General features: G+C 38.6%; 1 protein-coding gene across 2 annotated transcripts in view; it reads left to right on the forward strand.

Moving 5' to 3' along the window:
- Positions 1-25,044, forward strand: part of timeout (circadian regulator timeout) — a 669,268-nt gene that overhangs the window by 244,498 nt on the left and 399,726 nt on the right. For both annotated transcript variants that reach the window (XM_073960207.1, XM_073960208.1), the window contains exon 10: positions 9,478-9,558. In XM_073960207.1, the coding sequence (XP_073816308.1) occupies positions 9,478-9,558 (81 nt within the window). The remainder of the gene's footprint in view (positions 1-9,477; positions 9,559-25,044) is intronic.

A 25,044-nucleotide genomic window follows, 5' to 3' on the forward strand; every position in this document is an offset into this window, starting at 1 on the left:
AGAACACCAAGTACGAAAACCATATAAACGAGCAGAAAAGAGTCCGCATTGGCTACCAGAAGAAAATTGTTGTAGCATAAAAATTTTTAATGGACGTCTGGATTGGTGTCTTGTTAGTCGTCTAACAGAGAACTGATCCGAAACGAGTTTTTGTAGGCTTCTAGAACAGGGTATATATAGGCGACCGTCATATACCAAAAGGGGTATCTTTACAATCGACCAGAAAGGAGTCTTTATACCCGACCGCACAATATTCTCTATAGGAAACCACAAGAAAATCTTTAGACGGACAGGAGCACATAATAGACGGCAAGAAATGCGTCATCTTACTAGTTCCATAAACATTACCTTCTCTGCATTCCTAACTCTGTCGTAAACAAGTCTCTTTATTACCCAATTCATTTCACTGATCAATAGCTTTCGTTTTTAATGCAAAGTACATAGTATATCTACGTTATTTCCCCAAATAGCTGATGAGTACAATGGATTTATTTTTCCAATATCTTTTACTGAAATTCCTTTCATCTCCAACATCGTTGTAAAGTTGCAATAGACTAACGACTGCTCCTACTACGACTTAGTTTTCCCTTTTAAAAGTCAAATTAGTAAAATTGATTTTTTTCCACTCTACATATAATAGATACATACAGTGCTGCTCAAAACATTTGCAACTGGAATGACTAGTTCATATTTTATATAGTTCTGAGGTAGTTTGTGGATTTGAAATGCCAATATTTTTGTAGATTGATTGTTTATTGGATCCTTTTTAAAGATTTAAAAATTAATTTCCAAAAATTTCACTTATTTTACAAAAATATTCAAAACAAAGCTCGAACTCACTTTTGGTTCTGCTCAAAACATTTGCAACTGAGAAAATTTGATTCAAAATTTGAAGAAATTATTTTTGTTTTGATATTATATTGTGAATTAAACATTTTATTTATTATCTGGAGACATGGTAAAGGAAACCAGTTAACTAAATAAATTAATATATCCTTTGGAATCCTGTGCTCTAAGGATAATTGTAAAATACCAAGGTTTTATTCGATATTTAATAGTTTAGAGTCCAGATTTGAGTCCCGGAACCTCCTATATGAATTTAGATTACTATAGCTGATTGGGTTCGATAAGAACTTAAGCATATTTTCAAAAAATGACTAGTTTTACGTGTTTATATATGCGTTTAAATGCGGTATTATGCCAAAACATTCTGTTATACGACAATTCTGGCGTGTAAATGGTGAGATTTTTACATGCTACCTGTCCGGATAGTTCTTGGATCTGATAAATATCTCGACCTCATGTATCCTGTACCATTTCTGTCCATCAAAATACCTCCAGGGCAATATAAAACACCTACTACATTTTGGGTCAACTTTTTCGTGTAAGGGGACAAATTCTATTATCTTTCGTTCTGGTGAACAATCAAATTTTTTCAAGTCATATAACTTAAATATTGATTTATATCGAGGAGAAGTACTAGGTTTTACTACTCCAAAAACATAACCACAAATTTTTTGCATAATTTCTATGAAAAATTCCACTTTTGTTGGAAATTACTGTTTTCCCAAAATTTGCCTATTTTGGTATACCGGTGTGCATGGTATGTATCGGAGGTGTTTGTATCGATTTATCGGTGTCAAGCCTTTTTTTAACATCTGTTGATGACCTCTGAGGGATCTGCTTAATAATTCGTATAATTATTTAATCATCGCCTGCAGTAGATGTTGTTGTCCTTGCATCTCCTTCCCATCTTATGGCGATTTTAGTTCTTTTTACGCGGTATACAGCTCTGTTTAAGATATTGTGATGTTCCTATGTTTCTTTTTGGACCTCGTTGGATCCATCATTTTCAAAAATTACCATTTTAGCAAAGCGTTGATAAAAATTTCTGGTCATTATTTAAGTTTTTCTTAAAAAAATATACATGTCTTTTTTTCGACATACTTGTCTATCAAAATTCAACATATGTGCGATAAAATTTACTCCTCATGAAAGCTTGTTGTCCCCTTCTTCTGATTAAAAACAATTTGATGCCAATCAATACAAAAAACTCGTAAAAAATTAACTAATAGATATTCGTACCACGGAGTTGCAAATGTTTTGAGCAGGCTAAAACATGTGTTCCTCCGATATTTCACACATTTTTTAAACATAAGTGTTCATAACTGAATAATCCTTTTTAAATCTTGAAGATATGGTCAATAAATAATCAAATAACAAAAACAAACATATTTCAAAACTCAAAATGTCCCTATAAATACACTGAATGTGATATAGGCATCCGAGTTGCAAATGTTTTGAGCAGCACTGTACGTACACACTTTAGCATGCATGCAACTAACGATTTTTCTTTTCACATTTATCTCTTCTTCATTTCGGTTTTTCCTTTTATCACTTGTCTGCCTTTTGAATCACTCCCCCTTCACCGTAGATATAGACGGCATTCATTGCCTTTATGCTCAATGGCTTTTTTAAACCCCTTTTGTATTTTTACAAAATATTTTTCGAGATTTTGTTTGAACTTTTTTTTGTTCGTTTTGCTTCGTCTTTACCTCTTCAATTGAGTTTTTTCAGGTTTATTTTCATTAGATTAACTTTATAAACCTTTTGTTGAGAATGATTTTATTCTAGCTTGGTGCTGGTTTTTTGTTTGCTTTGCTGGTTCTTTGACTGCTGTTCAATATAGATTTTTTTTAAGGGGAAGGGAGAGTATGGGATGCGTTTTACAGTAGAGGAAATTTGAAATGGAATACATTAGATTTGGTATTTAATTTGTTCGGAGTATACGAAGAAAATGGAGTAATTGGACACGAGTCGAATAAAGTCTTTATATAGAAGATGAAGGGAGTCTTTATAGACAAACTGAAGGGAGTGTTAATATACGAGCCGAGGGAAGTCTTTAAAGACGAACTTCAGGACGTCATTATAGGCAACCAGTAGGGTGTCTTTATAGACGACCAGAAGGGCGTCTTTATAGACGACCAGAAGGGTGTTTTTATAGACGTCTTTATAAACGACCAGAAGGGTGTTTCTATAGACGACCATAAGGGCATCTTTATAGAGTACCAGAAGCGCGTCTTTAAAGACGACCAGAGGAGCACCTTTATTGACGACCGGATAACGCCTTTATAGGCAACCTGAAGAAGGCCGTCTTTATAAACAACCGAAAGGGCATTTTTATAGAAAACCAGAAGGACGTCTTTATAGACGACCAGAAGGGCGTCTTAACAGACGACCAGAAGGACGTCTTTATTGACGACCAGAAAGCCATCTTTATAGACGACCAGAAGGCGGAGAGCGCCTTTATAGACAACCTGAAGAGACAGCCAGAAGGGCGTCTTTATAAACGACCGGAGAGGCATTTTTATAGGCAACTAGAAGGGCATCTTCAGAGACGACCAGAAGGGCATCTTCAGAGACGACCAGAAGGGTGTATTTATAGACGACCAGAAGGGCATCTTTATAGACGACCAGAAGGCGGGGATCGCCTTTATTGACAACCTGAGGAGACGGCCAGAAGGATGTCTTTATAGATGATCAGAAGGGCGTCTTTATAGACGGCCAGAAGGATGTCTTTATAGACGGCCAGAAGGATGTCTTTATAGACGACCAGAAGGGCGTCTTTATAGACGACCAGAAGGGCGTCTTGATAGACGACCAGAAGGGCGTCTTGATAGACGACCAGAAGGGCGTCTTGATAGACGACCAGAAGGGCGTCTTGATAGACGACCAGAAGGGCGTCTTTATAGACGACCAGAAGGGCGTCTTTATAGACGACCAGAAGGGCGTCTTTATAGACGACCAGAAGGGCGTCTTGATAGACGACCAGAAGGGCGTGTTGATAGACGACCAGAAGGGCGTCTTTATAGACGACCAGAAGGGCGTCTTTATAGACGACCAGAAGAGCGTCTTTATAGACGACCAGAAGGGTGTTTTTATAGACGACCAGAAGGGTGTTTTTATAGACGACCAGAAGGGTGTTTTTATAGACGACCAGAGGGGCGTCTTTATTGACGACCCGATAACGCCTCTATAGACAACCTGAAGAAGGCCGTCTTTATAAACAACCGAAAGGGCATCTTTATAGAAAACCAGAAGGACGTCTTTATAGACGACCAGAAGGGCGTCTTAACAGACGACCAGAAGGACGTCTTTATTGACGACCAGAAAGCCATCTTTATAGACGACCAGAAGGCGGAAAGCGCCTTTATAGACAACCTGAAGAGACAGCCAGAAGGGCGTCTTTATAAACGACCGGAGAGGCATTTTTATAAGCAACTAGAAGGGCATCTTCAGAGACGACCAGAAGGGCATCTTAAGAGACGACCAGAAGGGCGTCTTGATAGACGACCAGAAGGGCGTCTTGATAGACGACCAGAAGGGCGTCTTTATTGACGACCAGAAGGGCGTCTTGATAGACGACCAGAAGGGAGTCTTTATAGACGACCAGAAGGGCGTCTTGATAGACGACCAGAAGGGCGTCTTTATAGTCGACCAGAAGGGCGTGTTGACAGACGACCAGAAGGGCGTCTTTATAGACGACCAGAAGGGCGTCTTTATAGACGACCAGAAGGGCGTCTTGATAGACGACCAGAAGGGCGTCTTTATAGACGACCAGAAGGGCGTGTTGATAGACGACCAGAAGGGCGTCTTTATAGACGACCAGAAGGGCGTCTTGATAGACGACCAGAAGGGCGTCTTGATAGACGACCAGAAGGGCGTCTTGATAGACGACCAGAAGGGCGTCTTGATAGACGACCAGAAGGGCGTCTTAATAGACGACCAGAAGGGCGTCTTTATAGACGACCAGTAGGGCGTCATTATAGGCGACCAGAAGGGCGTCTTTATAGACGACCAGAAGGGCGTCTTTATAGACGACCAGAAGGGCGTGTTGATAGGCGTCTTTATAGACGACCAGAAGGGCGTCTTTATAGACGACCAGAAGGGCGTCTTGATAGACGACCAGAAGGGCGTCTTGATAGACGACCAGAAGGACGTCTTTATTGACGACCAGAAAGCCATCTTTATAGACGAAGGGCGTCTTTATAGACGACCAGTAGGGCGTCATTATAGGCGACCAGAAGGGCGTCTTGATAGACGACCAGAAGGGCGTCTTGATAGACGACCAGAAGGACGTCTTTATTGACGACCAGAAAGCCATCTTTATAGACGACCAGAAGGCGGAGAGCGCCTTTATAGACAACCTGAAGAGACAGCCAGAAGGGCGTCTTTATAAACGACCGGAGAGGCATTTTTATAGGCAACTAGAAGGGCATCTTCAGAGACGACCTGAAGGGTGTATTTATAGACGACCAGAAGGCGGGGATCGCCTTTATTGACAACCTGAGGAGACGGCCAGAAGGATGTCTTTATAGATGATCAGAAGGGCGTCTTTATAGACGGCCAGAAGGATGTCTTTATAGACGACCAGAAGGGCGTCTTGATAGAAGACCAGAAGGGCTTCTTGATAGACGACCAGAAGGGTGTTTCTATAGACGACCATAAGGGCATCTTTATAGAGTACCAGAAGCGCGTCATTAAAGACGACCAGAGGAGCACCTTTATTGACGACCGGATAACGCCTTTATAGACAACCTGAAGAAAGCCGTCTTTATAAACAACCGAAAGGGCATCTTTATAGAAAACCAGAAGGACGTCTATATAGACGACCTGAAGGGCGTCTTAACAGACGACCAGAAGGACGTCTTTATAGACGACCAGAAAGCCATCTTTATAGACGACCAGAAGGCGGAGAGCGCCTTTATAGACAACCTGAAGAGACAGCCAGAAGGGCGTCTTTATAAACGACCGGAGAGGCATTTTTATAGGCAACTAGAAGGGCATCTTCAGAGACGACCAGAAGGGCATCGTCAGAGACGACCAGAAGGGTGTATTTATAGACGACCAGAAGGGCATCAGAAGGCGGGGATCGCCCTTATTGACAACCTGAGGAGACGGCCAGAAGGATGTCTTTATAGATGATCAGAAGGGCGTCTTTATAGACGACCAGAAGGGCGTCTTTATAGACTACCCGATGGGCGTCTTTATAGACGACCTGATGGGCGTCTTTATATACGACTAAAAAGGCGTCTTTATAGACGACCAGAAGGGCGTTTTTGTAGACGAACAGAAGGGCGTCTTTATAGAGGACGTTTTTATAGACGACCATAAGGGTGTATTTATAGACGACCAGAAGGTCTTCTTTATAGACGACCAGAAGGGTGTCTTTATGGTTCACCAGAGGGGCGTCTTTATGGAGGACCTGAGGGGCGTCTTTATGGTCGACCTGAAGGGCGTCTTTATGGAGGACCTGAGGGGCGTCTTTATGGTCGACCTGAGGGGCGTCTTTATGGGCGTCTTCATATACGACCTGAAGGGCGTCTTTATATACGACCTGAAGGGCGTCTTTATATACGACCTGAAGGGCGTCTTTATAGATGACCTGAAGGGCGTCTTTATAGACGACCTGAAGGGCGTCTTTATACAGGACCTGAAGGGCGTCTTTATAGACGACCTGAAGGGTGTCTTTATGGACGACCTGAGGGACGTCTTTATGGTTCACCAGAGGGGCGTCTTTATGGAGGACCTGAGGGGCGTCTTTATGGTCGACCTGAGGGGCGTCTTTATGGAGGACCTGAGGGGCGTCTTTATGGTCGACCTGAGGGGCGTCTTTATGGATGACCTGAGGGGCGTCTTTATTGACCACCTGAGGGGCGTCTTTGTGGACGTCAGGTGCAGTGAGTCGATTGCGCCTGCGCCGCATGCTGGACAAATTTTTTGCACGATGTCATCGATCTTTACCCTGTAGAAATTCAGACGGCTTCACCGTCCCGAGCGTAGCTGAGCCAAAACTTCTCTGGTTTGTAGTGTCAGCTGACGCTTCTCAGCTGAGATTGACGTGCGATGTTCCCCAACGACCGCATTTGTTTATGATCACTCCTGATATGCCTGGCTGGGAGGTCCTATCCACCATGTGGTGATTAGGATGGCTCTCGCGGTAACACCCGAGCAAGTACTGCAACGAAAGCATGCCATTGTTTTCCTGTACTGAAAAAATCTGTGTCTTCTCTTTAGATGGTCCAGTGAAGGTAAGACCCTGTTGCAGTTCTCAATGCGGCATTCTGACAGGTTTTAATATTTTTCCATTGCGTTGCAATTATATTCGCGGACCAAACTTGCGCCGCATAGCTTACCACAGACCAACCTACCGCGGTCTGCAACCCAAGTACTGCCGGCTAGGGACTTGAAGATCTTGTTCCTACGTCTCAGCTTGTCGCAGACAGCTGTGGCATGCGCGGACGACATGAACATGCTATCGAATGTGACCCCTAGAATTTAGGTGTAGTTTGTGGGGCTGAATTCTGCTACTATCGACCATGACATTCAACTCAGTACTCACATCTGCCTCACCTACCACTGTGGTGAACAGAGTGGCCGTAGATTTAGTGGCTGATATTTGCATATTCCTCGCGAGTAAAATGTTGTTAAGATCGATAATTTAGGATTTAAGTCTCTTAAAAATTACATTAGGAAAGATACCCTAATCATCAGCATATTTTACGATCTCAATGCCGTCTGGATGGGGCGGAATACAGGAGAGCTAGATGTGAAACAGTTCTGGAGATATCACTCCACTTTGGCGAACTCCCTTTTTGACTCTACAGGGCTTGGACTTCTTGTACCTGAATTCCAAGTACGACTGGCGACCACACGTATAATTTATTATTCAACTTTTAAAACTTGACCTGAGGTTTGTCTGCTCAATGTCCTTAAAGAGCGTAGAGTGCTTCATAGTATCAACGGCTTTTGAAAATTCAGGCCCCAACATCACTGTTTTATCACACGGCCTGATCCGCTTTAGTCCTCGGCTAACATGTGTGGCATGCTGTGCTGGTTACGGAACCCATGCTTATGATCGTCAACTGGATAACTATTTCTGACGCTGGGAAAGAATGAAGCCTCAAAAGTCTTTGCTACGGGCGATAAAAGCGACATCGGTCTGTACAATGCACCTTTGCTGGCATCCTTGCCTGGCTTCAGTAGCGGGACCACCCTGCCCATTTTTCAGACTTCCGGAATAATGTGGGTGGCTAGCGACAAGTTGGGAACTTTAGTGAGATACTCGACTAACGGCACATCCAGCTGTTTCAGCATTACCAGGGAGATTCCATCAGGACCCAATGCTTTGGATTCTTTAGCGTTCCTGTAGGCCTATTCTGTAACTTTTTAACAACTTTACTCATTGTTTATTTTACAACAATTTCATTTGTTTGTTTTGTAGTTGTTACAAAAACAAAAGAAATTTTAACAACTTTTCAATCGATAAAAGTTACAGAATTCCTATACTGACAACACTAGCAACATTATCCACTGTTAATTGTGGTGGTTCCTCCTCGGTAGGAAGGGATCTAATCCGACGTAACTCTTCTCTTCGCCCTGTCACTCACGGGGTGCTCAACAAACTGTCGATTGAAATAACATACACACTTCTTCGGATTAGTCAGCGTAACGTCGCCAAACGTGTCTGAGGTCCTAACTTCCTTCCTTCCAGGTCGAGAGTAACTTAACCGTTGCCCAGAATTCACTTAATCCGGCTCCAATGTTGCAAATCTACAGATGATTAAACCACTTTTCCCGTTTATTCTCACCGACCAACCTTTTAATTTCCAGTGTTAGCTCCCTGACTTTGGGGACGCACTACGAAGCTCATCACTGTCATTTGCTAATCCCGTTGTCTTTGCTGGGAAATTTGCTCTCACTTCAAGTGTTCGACCAGCAGGTAAATAACGACTGGTGCAATAGGAACGCTAATACCCCACCCTTATTTCCAGTGCGATCCTTCCTCAGTACGTAGTAACCATCGCAACGCTGTTAGCTGTAGTAGTTGTTAAGCTTGGTTTCCTGCACCGCCGCGACTATTATATTTTTCCGACTAATGAAATCCACCATTTCATCGGTCTTACCTCGGGTCCATTGCAATTGCATTTCCCAAAACATGCGTTTTCAGAGATTGGAACACCAACAGCTGGTGTTAAGTGCTGTGTGTGCGGCTGCTGTTGGTGAGTCGCGAATTCTGATGTTGGTGAGTCGCGAATTCTGTCCAATCGGTTTAGAGAGCATATCTCTGTTTCAATCCTAAAATCTTAAAAATGTAAATTGAAAAACTATTAAAAAATATATTTTATAAATATTAAATTTTTTATAGTTTTCTATTTGTTAAAATAAAAGACCAATTTTTATTGCATATCTTTATAATAACTTGATCAAATATGAATTAAAAACTTTTAGGTTTTTTGTCCCTAAAGTTTGTGGAAAAATTACAATGTCCTTGCCTTAGGCTGTCCTTACCTTTAGCTAACTCAATCTTTATATATTAGAATTTGTTATAGACTTTCATACATACATATTTCTACATACATATTTTTTCTAACAAATATTCTCTCTCTCTCTTTCATGCTTTCTTATCATTCACAGGGAAGATTGTATGATAAGGATTCACAAAATGTTACGAACTGGTAAATTGGATCATGCCATTGCATTAATGCGAGCTGCCAGGTAAGTTTAACATCTAGATTCTAGTATAGCAACCAAGTAACAAAAAAAAAAAAAAGAAATTCAACACGCCTTCTAAAAAGAGATTCCTTTTGTAATAATCATCAGTAGAGGGATGGCGATGTTCAGCCACAGAATGCCTAAGAGAATTGCTAGTGAATTGAAATTGTCGATAGGTATGTTACATGGTTTCGAATTTCCTTTTAATGGTTCCGCTAATGGTATTTAAAATGTATTTTTGATTACTCTGCACATTGCGATGAAGTGAAGGAAAGAAAAAAAGAAACGAATAAAACTGGCGATTGATAACGGAGTGTTAATTTCGATGATAACGATTGCATAAAAATGTGTCAGTGTGGTGATGGAAAAAAGGAATATCTGCCGTATCTCTTTTCTTTTGTTAAAAAAAGATAGTTGAATTCCACAAAAAACAAACTTGGTTTTGCTAATGCAAGCATAACTTGGGAATTGCTCCTGATTTGTATTTACTTCAATTATCTTAATGAGATGTTTTTTTGATGTAAAAGCAAAATTTGATTTTTGTTTTTGTTTTTGTTATTTTTTTTTTTTTTTTTTTTTTTATAAAAAACTCCGTTTTTGTAGTTCACAAAAAAGTGAAGAGAAACAAATCATTAATTTATTAAAAAGAAATTTAATTAACAAGCATAAAAAAGTAAGTAAAAAAGAAATTCTGTACCGGATTCTTTGAGTTACCGACAAAAATCGTTAACATTAAAACGCAAAATTATGAATGGAAAGTGGCCATGAAAGTTAACAGCACTGTTTTTACCGGTAGAACTTAGCGACATCATTCGTTTGGTTGTTAACTTACCGAAATTATAAGCATTTTAATTTGACCGATTTTTGTCGGTAACTCCAAAAATTAGTTAAAGAATTCCACTACTGGGGCCTTATTGTCGCACACGTGGTCTTGATCAGGGTAAAATTCTAATTCGATATAACCATGTCCGTCTGTTCGTCCGTCCGCTTGATATAGAAGCTTCAGTTACTCCTAGGATGTTTGGTTTTGCAAATGTGCTATATCGGTGCACGTTTTGATGTAGTCCCCATAGAACGGTACCACCCGATTTTCGGTATTTTGAAGGTTTTAGCTTCATTATCGCACCGAAATGGCTGAAATTTGGTACTTAGTCTTCGTTTGGGGTATAAAACGTTTGTTGGTATAGGCCCACGCCTTCAAATAGCCCCCATAGAACGGCACCTCCCGATTTGCGCTATTTTTAAGGTTGCGGCCTCAATATTCCATCGAAATGGCTAACATTTGGTATTTAGTCTTCATTTCGAGTATAAAACTTTCCTTATGAAATTTGTTGGTATAGGTCCACGCCTACATATAGCCCCATAGAACGGTACCTCCCGATTTTAGGTATTTTGAAGGTTGTGAACTCAACATTCCTCCGAAATGCTGAAATTTGGTATTTAGTCTTTGTTGGGGGCATTCAACTTTCCTCTCTAAATATGTCGGTATAAGTCAAGGCCTTCTTATAGCCCCCATAGAACGGTACACCCTAGTTTTCGGTATTTTGAAGGTTGTGGTCTCAATATTTCACCGAAATGGCTGAAATTTGGTATTTAGTCTTCGTTGGGGGTGCAAAACTTTCCGCCTGAAATTTATATAGACTCCATAGAACGGTACCTCCCAATTTCGGTATTTTGAAGGTTGTGGCCTTAATAATCCACCGAAATGGCTGAAATTTGGTATGTAGTCTTCTTCATAAACGAAAGGAAACAGATTGGTCAGTTTTACTTCAATTCAACTCGTGGTGGAGGGCATAACAAGCATAACTTTTTATAACCACAGCCTTTAGGCTAAAAATACGACCAAAAATATGCCTCATCAAAATAATGGTTTTAGACCTCAAGTATATTTGGACGAACTGTGTTTCAGTGAGTTTAGAGTCGATTTAGCCATATCTGTCCCTCTGGCTGGTGCACACGATAACTCTCGAACGAAGCAACCGATCGGGTTCGAAATTCGGCATTCATAATATTTTGTACAAACTGCAGACTCGGTTCAAAATTTGGTCTTCGTAATATTTTGTTCAAACTTTTACTTTCAAATTTTAAGCTCGAAGATGGGTCATATCGGTCCACTCCTTCGGGTATCTCCCTCACAAAAGTTCAAAAACTTTCCCTAAAATTGTGCGCACGATAACTCTAGAAGGGAGTAACCGAATTGCCCATAACGTTGAATATGGCAATATCATTTCCAGGCATAGATTGGATTCGAATATAGACTTCCTGAGATAAGGGCCCAAAATCTTAAAAAACCCTGCCTGCCGGCACCATCTAGACTAGGTAGTACGTAAGATAACCTTCTAAGGGAGAAACCGATTTGTTCCAAACGTTTCACATCGTATTATTTCTTACAGGATTTGTCACCGACAAAAATTGTACCGTCTTAACTAAACCCACATACACAACATGTTGCCAAAAATTTAAAAATTATTCCAGACGAGTCATTAAACTGCGCTCTTTCCAAACTGTGTGGGAGGTGCGATCTACTCAATATTCGGACAAAATTCGAGGCCGTGAGAAATATTACGACATACAACGTTTTTACCAAATCAATTACTCCGTTCGATAGTTATCTTACTTACTGCTTAGTTTAGTTGGTGCCGTAAGGCTTTTTTTGGAGCTTTTGGGCAATTATCTTAGAAAGTAACTGCGCCGTCGTAACAGGGCCGGCAAGATCCGAGTTAAGCTGTTATACTGCACTTTTCCCATATAGTCCATATTTCAACCTGATACATAACTACATGAAATAATACGGTGTGCAAAGTTTGGATCAATCAGAAACTCTAATCGAGAGATATCTAGCGGATTTGCCCTCAAGGTTTCTTGGAGCTTATAGGCCATTATCTCTGGAAGTATGGTCTTGCCACCCAAAAAAATGGTACTTGTAAAAACGGCCGCAAGGACAACCTGTTTAAAAATATCAAAACGATCCGATAGGAGGTCTTAAACTTCATTTATTTTGAGTTTTTGTGGGAGGTACCCGAAGGATTGGATCGATATGGCCCATCATCGAACTGAAACTAAGTTTGGACGAACTATTACGAAGGCCAAATTTTGGATCTGATCGATTGCTTCGATCGTGAGTTATCGCACGCACCAGCCAGACAGACAGACGGACATGGACAGATTTAGTCCAAACATATGTACTAGGGGTCTAAACTCACTATTTTAATGCGACACATTTTTGGACGTATCGAAGTGTATATACCCTTTAGGCTTGGCTCAGGGTATAAAATCCGAAAGTAGCGCAATGTGCTGCCTTTCAGAAGAAAAAAATCTCTAAAAAAGTTTGGTAGATTTTTTGTTAAAAATTCACGAAAAATCTTTTTTGCGCTCAAGAAGTGGCCATAACCTCTTAAAACGCGTTTTTCTCAAAACTAAGTTTTAGAGATGTGACTATCTGTGAGTAAATGAGCAACATGTCATTGTGAAAATTGTACCTTTTTTATAAACCGTAGTTTCTTAGATTATGATCCTCCAAATGTGTTCGTGGGTCGTTAATGTAAGGAGGGTTTCATTAGTTGTGTCTTCCCATTCTATAATAGTTGTTTTTTCCCTGAGGATAACTAACCCCATTTCTAGTACCTTATAGGCCATTATCCCAGGAAGTATGGACTTCCGCGCAAAAATCGTACCGTCGTAAAAACGGCCGCAAGGACAACCTGTTTAAAAAATATCAAAACGATCCGAAGGACGTCTTAAACTTCACTTATTCTGTATTTTGTTTGGGAGGTACCCGAAGGATTGGACCGATATGACCCATCTTCGAACTTAAATTTAGTTTGCACAAAATATTACGAATGTCAAATTCCGAATCCGATCGATTGCTTCGTTCGTGAGTTATCGTGCTCAGCAGCCAGACATACAGATGGACGGACCTAGCTAAATCGACTCCAAATTGTGTGAATCAGATTTCGTCCAAACATACTTGGAGTCTAAACCGACTATTTCGAAGCGGCACATTTTTTGGTCGTATCAAAGTGTATACACCGTTTAGGCTTGGCTGATGGTATAGAAATCCGAAAGTAGCTCAAGGTGTTACCTTTCAGATAAAAAAATCCTCTAAAAAAGTTTGGTTGATTTTTTGTTAAAAGTGCATGCAAGTTTTTTTTTGTGCTCAATAAGTGACCATAACCCCTTAAAACGCGTTTTTCTCAAAACTTAATTTTTTTGAGATGTGACAGTCTTTAAATAAATGACCCAAGTGTCATTGTGAAAATAGTACCACACATCCTAGATGTAGTTTCCTAGATAATTTTCCTCCAAATGTGTTCGTCGGTCGTTGACGTTAATAGGGGTTGTTTTTTCCATGAGGATAACTAACCCCATGACAAATGTCACGACTGTTTAAGATGTCATGGGTGAATATGGCATCGAACAAATTAGTGGAGTTAGTTAGTTACATCCGTGCACTCGATAATTTTTAATAGTTAGTACAAAATATTACGAAATGTTGGTCTTTTACTCACATTTTGACAATTGTCCAATTAAAATGTTTCTGAAGGAATTTGCTCAGAAAATTGAGTAAGCAAAAGGACAAACCTAATAACGAACCCATTCTCAACTCAACTCAAAAATAATGTGCCTTTTAATTTAATATAAACAATTTTTGCATTGTAAATGCGTTGACACACTTTTCTGACAAAATTTAGCTTTTATCATAATAAAAAAATTTTTGTATAATACTTTATTAGAGATAAAAATAATATATAGTGCTTTACAGCCAGTTATTATATTATGCAATGCCGCGGAATGTAAGGTACATATAAGAAGAATACGAAGGAGAAAAAAATGCATTGTGCATAATAAATTAACTTTACTTTTACCTCACATTCTATGTCTTCCTTTTAGTTTGCATTGATACTTATGGTATGCTTTTTCGTCTTATCACTTTCCGCAGTTCCGAGAAAATTGTACAATAGCGAAAAGAAATGGTTGCTTACTTTAAGACATGACACAGTATTCTGTAACAGTTATTTTATTTTTTTCTAGTGCCGTTCTATATCTTCTCATATCTTATATCTTCTCATATCTATATCTTTGCAGCTCAACGATATGGGAACTCCTCTTTATCGTCGAATATATATAGAGTGAAGTTTAAGAGCTCCTCTCGGATCATGTTAAAATTTTTTAAGTAGGTTGTTCCTCTTTACGGTAAAACATTTTCCGGAGTAAGTCCATACTTCCTGAGATAATGGATCAAAAACCCTGCCGACAAATACTAAAATGTCTAGTGGGAAAGATAACTCTCAAACTTATTTTAAAATTTCCTACAAACTTAGTTTAGCGTAATTTAATATTTCGAGTTATCTATGAATCAGAAGTTTGATCACTAAAAAATTTTATATAGCTCACATTACGGTACCTACAAATTTCAGATATTTTGAAACAAACTCGTGATATAAAATCAATATAATTTTTTTATCAGAGGCTGCGGGTGAATCTCCATCAGCACAGCTGACTGATACTTTCTTACTTGTTTCATTTCATTTTACTGTGGCCAAAGGAGCATATTAAGACTGCCTCTTAAAATTTACCTTTATAAGTTACAACGTTTTCATTTAAATGTTACTTTTAATATTTTCTTTCTCGTTTTATCGCATACGGTACAGACGAAAAATAAACATAGAAAAAACGAAGAATGTTATAGGCAAAAATAAGATTTCCCCTACACCTGAAAAGATAAGCAAAACCTCTTTCGAAATTGTAGTTTTTTCTAACCCCTAATGCATATTATAAGTTATGGATGTATCGTATAATAGGTCCATACATAATTGCTGGTTCAATATGGCTTATTTATAATTGTGGCAGTCGGAAGATTGTTAATCCCCAACACTTTTGTCATTCCTTACTTCCTTCAGAATTTTATTTTATGGTGGAAGTTATATTCTGAACGTAAATTCCGATTGAGTTTTCTCACTTTCTCCTTTAAGGTGAAGCGGAAAGGCAATACTCACAGAAAAGTTTCGTTCAGAATATCCCCCATTAATTTCTTCATGTTTCCTCGTAGGGCCTCTCAGACAATCATTGTTACCCAATGTGACCACCAAATGTAAAGTTGAAACTCTTTTTAAATACATTACAAAAGTGACTTGAAGCTCTCCCCAAAAGGCTTACAGCCAATTGCCTGCTCACATAGGCTATGAAAGTTTTCGCTACCTGATATTATCAGGACAAAAGAAGGCATCAGTAGCGTTGTGGCGGTAGTGTGGTTGCTTTTTTTGTTCGTAGTTGTTGTTGGCAACGGTAGTTGTGATGCCTGTAGGAATATTAAATAGTTTTTATTTATAGCCAAAGATAAAAAGTACATCTTTTTTGCTTGGCCTCAGTCTCTTCATGGTAGTCATGTGGCAAGAGAGGTCTTCATCCTCTTTTGTCAGTCTAAAAGCTCTTGTTGGTATTTTGGAGGTTGCTACCAATGTTTTCGGTAGTGAATTGGTTTTATTTTTGTAGTCTGCCAAAATGTCTGCTGCCTAGCTGTTAACTTTCAATGGAGTTAAGTGTTTTTTTCGGTTACTTTATGTTGTTTTTCTGTTGCTATGTGAAGCAGCATCAGTAGTAACTACCATTTTCCATTTTTAACGTCGTACACGCAGGTAGCAAAAGGCTATAAGCTGCTTTCAAATATTTTCATTGTTACAATAACTAAAGCCTGTGCTAAGTCCTGTGATGCCACGCTTGCATATATTTGTTGGATGTAAGAGGCAAAGCGAGGAGAAAATACACAAAAACATAAACATATATATTGGGGGATTCTACACAGGTCCCAATTTTGATAAAGGTGCCGTATAGAGATTCTTCAGAGTTTTGGAATTTGTAATTTTGCCTAAATCACGTCTTAATGTTGACATGTGGTGTTCTGAATCAGTATCAGTATGAATCTCCTGAATACTAATATAATACCATTCCATATTCTAACTCTGATATTACAACTATGCAATTCGGTGGCTGCTTAATGATTTTTTGCCTTAATGAGTATATATCGACATCTCCCAGCATCTCTGATAGTCGCCGAACTCGGATAATTGGAGATTCTGTAGCATAACAATTCCCTCTAACTAAAATGTTACTTCCTGAGATGATGACCCGAAAGCTCTTACAAACCCTACGGTCATCTCCTGATTTGACTGGTCGAAATCACTGATCTAGTGGCGCGAAAGTCGAAAGGTCAAACTATAAAATTGCGAAATGTTTTCCATTATATCCATTACAGATACTATGGTGACTAGAATTTTTACTTTTTACTTTTTTGTTGTTGTAAATATTCACTCAGTCATTCACTATGAAATGCAAGTAATTTTGCTGCATCAGATTTTAAGAAAATTGTGGCTAAATACTGACATCATAGTTGGTTAATTGTTAAATAAACTCGCAATATAACTAAACAAAGTTTATTTTTTATTGATAGGGGAGGGTGTAAGTTAAAGTTAAAAAATATTTGCGGGCTGAAGTTACATAGTTATATAGCAATCAATTTTCAAAAATAATTATTGTGTTTTTATGTATAATATAATTTTGTTGAATGGAGCGTAACGAACACGAATAACCAAAATTTGGCTGCAACCAGTCGCAACTCCTGCTGATAGATACATGCACGCAGAAAAATCTATGTTAGAAATATTTATGTTTCGATCCAAATATATGTTTGCAACATTTTTTAACATATTTCAATTTTATTTGTTTTTATGGGTGGAGAGAGAATTTTTGTCAAAGAGAGTAACAACAGGGCTCTCGCGTTACTGAATGCTGTTTTATAATAAAGAGCTGTGTGTATATTGTAATAGGAGACGCATAAGCTTTGGTGGTGTGTATGCGCCCAAACACGTGTGTTTCGTGCTTTGTTGTTGTTAACCAACGTAGCAAGCGAAGAGGAAAAGAAAAATGGTATTAATTACTTAGTTGAAAATTCTGCCTTTTTAGGGCGAAGATCATTTTTAATATTAATTTTTAATTAATTCCTCGTTGGAATCGAGCTTAATGATCAATGATGCAAGTGAAAAAGGAAAGCCGACGATTCGAAGCCACACAACCACCACTATGTGACATGCATGTTTCGCATCTCTGCCAAAGGCGAAACCTGCATGTCGGCACTCTTGAAGGGAGTAACCGATTTAGGGAGTAACCGATTTAGTCCATACTTTGCACATCGTGAATTTTCTATGAAGTTTCAATATGGACTCAATCGGTCCACACCTTCGGGTACCCCCCCACACTAAATTTCGGAAATGTTCAGTTTAGGACCAGCTCACGAATCGCTTTGATTTTTGTTGTAACAACTTGTATTCACTGCCCCTCATACGACGGTACAAGTTTCATCAGGGGCAAGCCCACACTTCCTGGCAAAGAGTCTGAAAGTTGCAAAAAAGCCCTATGACACCGTGTGTAGTTGTTGGAGCGCAAGATAACTCTCGAACGGCTCTGCCGATACGGTCCAATATTTGCCATTCGTAATATATTGTCCAAGCTTAGTTTAAGTTTGAAGATAAGCCATATCGTTCCACTCCTTAACCATACTTTACACATCCTAATATATCTACCAGGTATTAGATATGGCCTATATTTGTCCACTCCTTTGGGTACGTCCCACACAAAATTTCGGATAAATTCACTTCAAGACTTGCTCTCGAATCACTTTTATTTCTGTTGAAGAAACTTGCATTCACTGACCCCTTTACGATGATACAAGTTTTTTAGGGGCAAGTAAATACTTTCTGAGAAAATAGCCCGAAAGTTGTAAAAATCCCTATGGCACCATGTGTAGTGGCTGGAGCGCACTATAGCACTCGAACTGGTGAACGGATTTGGTCCGAAATTTGGCCTTCGTCATATTTTGTCCATACTTAGTTTCAGTTCGAAGATGGGTAATACCGGTCCACAACTTCCAGTACTTCCCCCCAAAATTTAAAAATTTGTCACTAAAATAGTTTGCAAGATACACTTTCGTGAACAGGGTAACCAATTTGGTCCAAACATTGGATCTTCTAATATTTTGTCCAAATTTAGTTTAACTTCTAAAATGGCCCATATTGGTCTTCTCTTTTAGGTACCTCCCACGCAAAACGGCAACATTTTTGATTAAGTGCAATTTACGATCTGTTCGAAGATCCTTTTGGAAATATATACCGATGGTATTGGTTCTATTGGTCCTGTTTACAGCGATATTATGTTTTCTGTGGACATGTTCATGCTTCCTGGTATACTGGTCCAAATGTTATTTATCGAAAAAATATGACTCCAAAAATAAGATCCACTTTCATAAATGTAATCCTAATCCACATTTTTGTCTGTAAGTTCAAATGTTCAAAAAGGGCCACAAAATTCTGAAAAGACCCTAAACATTCGATCTGTCCGTAGATGAAAGCTTTAATTCACATAGGCTGAGGGTATATCTCTGTCTGCAAAGCCGACTGATACTTTTTTACTTGTTTGAAATTACATGTTTAAAAATGTATTTTTTTATACAGTTTCCCATATAAAATATAGCTTTTTCACACAAATGGATTTTTTTAATACATGAGTTTTTATTAGAGCTTTATTTGAAAAAAAAAACTAAATTTTTTGTTAAAAAAAAAATTGAAAAATTTCTTAAACTATTTTTTTCCAAAAAAATATTTTTTTTCATTAAAGCTAAATTTTTTCTTTGAACGTGAATTCCTCTGCCACCGCTAGACCGAATTTGGTGGCTTTTAATGAGTCGGAAAGCTGAAAGTTTTATCTGTCGAACAAAAAAAAAAAAGAAAAAAAATTATGAAAATATCTCTATCCGTTTAAAAGTTACAAATGATGTCGGCTAGGGACTTGAGGATCTTGTTCCTACATCTCAACAGATATATGCGGACGGCGTGAACATGTTGTCAAATGTAACCACTCGAATCTTGGTAGTAAGTGGTCGAAATTCTGCTACCATCGAACAAAGTGGTATAGTGACATCAGGTAAGGTCATGACGCTAAGATCGTACGTCATACATTGCGATCTCAGTGCCGTCTGGAGAAGTGAGAGTCGGGAGAGGTAGAAGTTAAACAGTTCGGGAAATATCGCCTCACCTTGTGGAACTCCCTGTTTCACTCAACGCGGTGTGGAATTTTTGTTCATTAATTCCATGTACGACTGGCGTTCACACATATAATTGATTTTCCAACATTTCAAACGTGGTCGGAGGGTAGGTCTATAGGTAAATCTGTAAAATTCACCCTTTGCTGGTATCATTGCCTGGTTTCCGTAGCGGGACAACCCTACCCATTTTTCCAACGTCGGAAACGATATGGTTGGCTAGGGACATGTTGAGAACCTTGGTGATATACTCCACTCTCGCTTCATCCATATATTTCAGCATTACTATGGGCCCAACGCTTTGTATGACTTCGCATTCCTGATGACATTTCCAACATTGTGGTGGTTCCTCCTCAGTAGGATGAGATCTAATGCGACGTCGTACTCTTTTCTTCGCCCTGCCACTCCCGGATCGCTTGACAAACAGTCGATTGAAATAACCTGTGCACATCTTCGGATCAATCAGCATAACGTCGCCAAACGTGACTGAGGTCCTATCTTCCTTCTTTCCAGGGTTCAAAAGTGATTTAACCATTACACGCAATTCACTTATTCCGACTCTAGTGTTGCAACCCTTCAGATTATTTAGTCATTTGTTCCGCTTTTGCTCAGAAACCAACCTTTTAAATTCCATTGTCAGCACACTGAGTCTGGGGTCACTGGGGTTGGCACGACGAAGTTCATCACACACATTTGCATATCCCGTCTGCTGGGAAATTTGGTCTCACTTCAGGTATGCTAAGAGCAGGTATATATCGTGCAGCTGCAGATATGCTGATGACTTCGATCATCGGTTATGACCCTTCAAAAGCGAGTTAATGTTAAGTCTATAATCTGGAATACAGCTATTTAACGGGGATTTGTGTGCGTTATGCAACTCTACCTCACCAGTTCCACACCTGACTGCTACCCCCATACATTCCATGTACGGGTCATTAGTTCCAGTCCGAAGCGAGATAGATAGATATTGCATTTGCAACAGCATGTGTCATGATGACAGTGCAAAACGTTGAGCTGCAATCTGCTCAGCCAGGACTATACCCCTCTGGTCATTTCCTATAACCGAATGGCACAACTCACGATCAACATTAAAATCCCCCAAGATCAGTCGGTTATGGCCCTTCAAAAGCTGGCTGCACCTGATTGCTACACCCATACATTTCCACATACGGGTCATTAGTGTCAGACCTAAGCGAGATAAATCCGTACATAAAATATTTGTCCAGTTCTGGTGAGATCCTTTTACAGTACGTTGTATCCATCGCAAGGCTGTAAGCTGCAATTGTTGTTGAGTTTCGTTTTCTGCACTGCCGCGACCATAATATTCGTTCTCTTTACCACAGCAGCGGGTTCTTTCTTAACGGATTGATCCGAAACCATAGTGTTTCGGCCAGCGGGTGCCAACTCAGCATTAATCCTAAGCTTCTACGTTGGTTTCATGCTGCTACAACAACAATATTCTTCCGGCTCATGAAATCCACTATTTTCTCGCTCTTACCTCGGAGTCTATTGCAATTAAATTGCAAAAGGGATGTATTTTCAGGTATTGGAACAGTAACGGTTGGTGTTAAGTGCTGGGTGTGCGGATGCTGTTGCGGAGACTGCGGAGGAGTCTCAAAATACGACTCACTTAGGGCTGTGTTCACGCAGCAACATAGTCCCTGTCGTACTCCCTCACATAGATGAGTCCAAGCAAACCCCTGAGATGCACCAACTCCCGGTATCTATTGCATCTCACCGAAATTTCAGTGTGGTTGATGCGAATGTGACAAACCGAGCTCATCCATTTTGGTCATGGGTTTTAATTTTTGTCAATGTAGTGTTAAGGTTTGATTCTTCTGGTATGTATAAAAATCTTCTGTTTGTGATAAAATGAAAATGTCTTACAAGCGCACCAGACAAGGAATAAACTTAATATTTCTGTTTTAATTGCACATATATTGTAGGTGCAAATTCTAAGGTCGTTGCCTTCAAAACTTTTGGTGGGGTCCTATATTACTGGGAATGTTATGTGTTTCGATTCTTCTTCATGGTAGATTTTTTTGATCTTTCAACCCAAGTTATTATCCTTCTCATGGGTGAACATGATTTTGGATATTTTTTAGTCTTCCATGTTATTCGATTCAGAGAGTCTTTAAAAATGTTGTATTTTAAAATCGACGCCCAATGATGTAGTGTTAAAAAAAATATCCAGGATCTTCTAAAACATTGTATTTTAAAATCGACGCATAATGCTGTGAACGTCTTTTAAACAATTCTATTTAAAAAACCACGTCTAATGCTGTGAGGGTCTTTTAAAAAATATTTTTAAAAATCCACGCCTAATGCTATGAGGTTCTTTTAAATATCCCAATCCTCCTACAATATAGCAATAAATCTACTTGGCGTTACATCAGCTGCTCCTTGACGAAAGGCGGAGATCCACTACACCCCATTATTACTTCGTGCTTGGTTCTTCCCCTTGAACGCGGCGTCAGCACAGCTTTCACTCCCACAATGCTTTCCACCTACAGCACATTGTTGTATGTCCATTTTACGTGTCTTTGCCACAATCAGCCAAGAAGGAGAAAGAAACTTATTTTCGCATTTTCACCATGGCATAGCGACCGCCATTCATTCACTTTTATTGCACAACTCCAGGTGCAATGTTTTTATTCAGACAAAAGCTTTTAGTTGTTGTGCATTTTTTATGCAAAAAAAAGAGAAGAATAGCCTCGCTGAGTTCTTTATGTTCATGAATTTGCTGCCTTTGTGGTACAAAAAAGAAAGAAAAAAGAATATGGGGTTTATTATTCCGAAATTTAGAGTGTTTCCTTTTTTTGTCTGAGCACCAAATCTTCCATGGCATCTCTTGTGTTTTACTTTTATTTTCTGGCAAATTCCAACGATGAAAGTGTTAATTATGTTTAAGTCGTTGTGAGTTGTTTGTTGTACATTTTTTAGAGTTCTTTCTCTCTTTTTCAGTTTAGGTTGACCAGGAGTAGATATAATGCTTTATTTCTTTTTTATTGTTATAATCTTCTTTTTTCTTACATTCACCACTTTCTTCCATCTTTCTCGCACCCAATTAACTAAAACATTTATTTTCTAGCTCGTTTTTGTTTTTTTTTTGCGGGGAGTCCTGTTGTGGCCACTGCAAAATTTATGGGACATTAAATTTAAGTTTATGTTAAAAGTAGATCTTTTGATAGTGGAGAGAACTAAAAACTGTTTGTTATGCAAAACCGCACTTGTAAAGAAAGGCAGTTTATGGCTTTGCGGTAAAAATGAATTAAATAAAATATTAGAAATAATGTAAACATGTTATGGGCTGGGCTGGTGGCCGTTTTTGGTAGCATATTTTGTGTTTATTTTTAAATATCATTTGTATATAAAATATAAATAAACTGTTTTGAGATTTAATTTTTATTAACATTGAAAATTTTAAAAGATGATAATCGGCATATTTTTTAACATAATATTTGATACTTGCTTAGTTGATCCTCTACATATATGGTAAAAACCAAAAATGTTTTACAATAAATGAATCGGAGTTTCACCCTTTAAGAATTCGCAAATTGTTAATATATTTTATATAGTATGACTGAAATTCTTTAAAATTAAGTGTTTTAGGAGGGATCCCATAATGTCGACCATTAAAATTAATTTCCGTGGAATCTGTGTTGTGATCAATGTAGAAAAATTGGTAAAAATGGGTTGAAGGCAACAAGTTTTTTATGTTCCTTTCCGATTTCTGGTTTAACCTTACATTTTATAGACCTATGTCCAAAGAAAGACTCAAAGAATATGATTTGAATGTATGATTTTTCGATATATCCACTGCATCCACCTGAAATTGATGCTGACATTTTGAAGCCGGAATTTCGGGGTTTTGTGATTTTTTTAATAATCCGGACACGCAACAAGATAGTATTCAAAACGTATAATAGGATTACACTATGTAACACTGAAAATGCAAACAACTTCTAGTATACATTTTTGGAAAGTACATATGAAGACTACAAAAACCCTAGTAGGGTTATGTCTTGTCAGGTCCAGTTCGGATTCTATGGCCTCATCTAAACCAGGCTAAAACTACAGTTTTTTGCATTTATAGGTCCTTTATCTCAGAAATGATTAGGAATTTGGCCTTGTTGTCTTTGGCAATATTGTAGCCCTAAATTAGTAGAACTTATCTTTTGAAGAAACCACACCAGAAAAACTCCATCTAGGCCATCAAAATCTATAAAATATAGAAAATTTTACATAATTGCTGAAATTCTGGTCTGTATCGCCTAAACTATTGGGAGTTGAACCAAGTAACCTTTTGCAAAAATCTTCCATATAAAGTTCTCAACAATTCTTTAGAACATTCTGAAACTCTAAAATGCTTACTTCATGTTGTTTCAGCTGTATTTTGCATCATATCTTTTACAACACGTATTTCAAACACAGTTCACACCAACAGTTTATTCACGCATTTCGGATTTCACTACATTATTTTTTATTTATTTTATTTTTTATTAAATCGTGGTTGAGAAATGTACTGAAAACAACGGGATAGAGGAATTTTACAACAATGACATGTTCCGAAGAGTTGTGTATTACATTCCAGGGAATATTTTTCCAAAAGAAAATATTCAGAAAAAAATAACGGTTTTGGAGAAACAGTGCGAAATGTATAAAAATTGTGGAATTTTTGCATATATTTTGAAATATTAGGCAATAAATGTAGTTTTTCGAGTTCATTATTTCTCCAAATATTGTATTCTTGTTCTTATCTACAAATTTGCTTCAGAGGTCAGAAGAAGATTCGCATTGGTTTTAGAGATATAGCCCCGAATTTCTTTAAAAACACAATATTTAACCATGTTTAGATGGGGCCATAAAATCCGAGCTGGATCTGACACAACAAAACCCAACTAGGGTTCCTTGTCGTTTGGGTCTGTACTTTCAAAAAATCCTCAGTTCGAATTGTTTGCAAGATCACCTTAAAAATGTTGCACAGTGTTATTCTTCAGCCGATTTATTGCTGTCCTTACCTCATCTTGGCTGGGCGGTATACATTCAACACCATCTTCTGGGATTGGGACTGTGGTATCTTCGTCGTCTTCGCTGCTATTGGATACCAACAGATTTGAAAAATGTTCTTTCCATATCCTGAGTACACTATATGTATCAGTTACCAAATTACCTTGCTGGTCTCTACAGGAGGACGTGCCTGTACAAAAGCCATCAGTTTGATGCTTGACTCTTTGGTAGAATTTTCGGACTTCATTCTGGCTCCTGTACATCTCGATTTTTTCACACTCCCGCTTTTCCATCCCTCTCTTTTTCCTGCGGAAAAGACGTTTCTCCTCTCTCATTTTCTCCCGATTCCTCTCTCGTGCGCTACGCGTTGCTACGGATTGTAAAGTAGC

This window comes from Musca autumnalis, unplaced genomic scaffold (genome assembly GCF_047663935.1).
Source record: "Musca autumnalis isolate F117 unplaced genomic scaffold, ASM4766393v1 scaffold_1, whole genome shotgun sequence".
NCBI lineage: Eukaryota > Metazoa > Arthropoda > Insecta > Diptera > Muscidae > Musca > Musca autumnalis.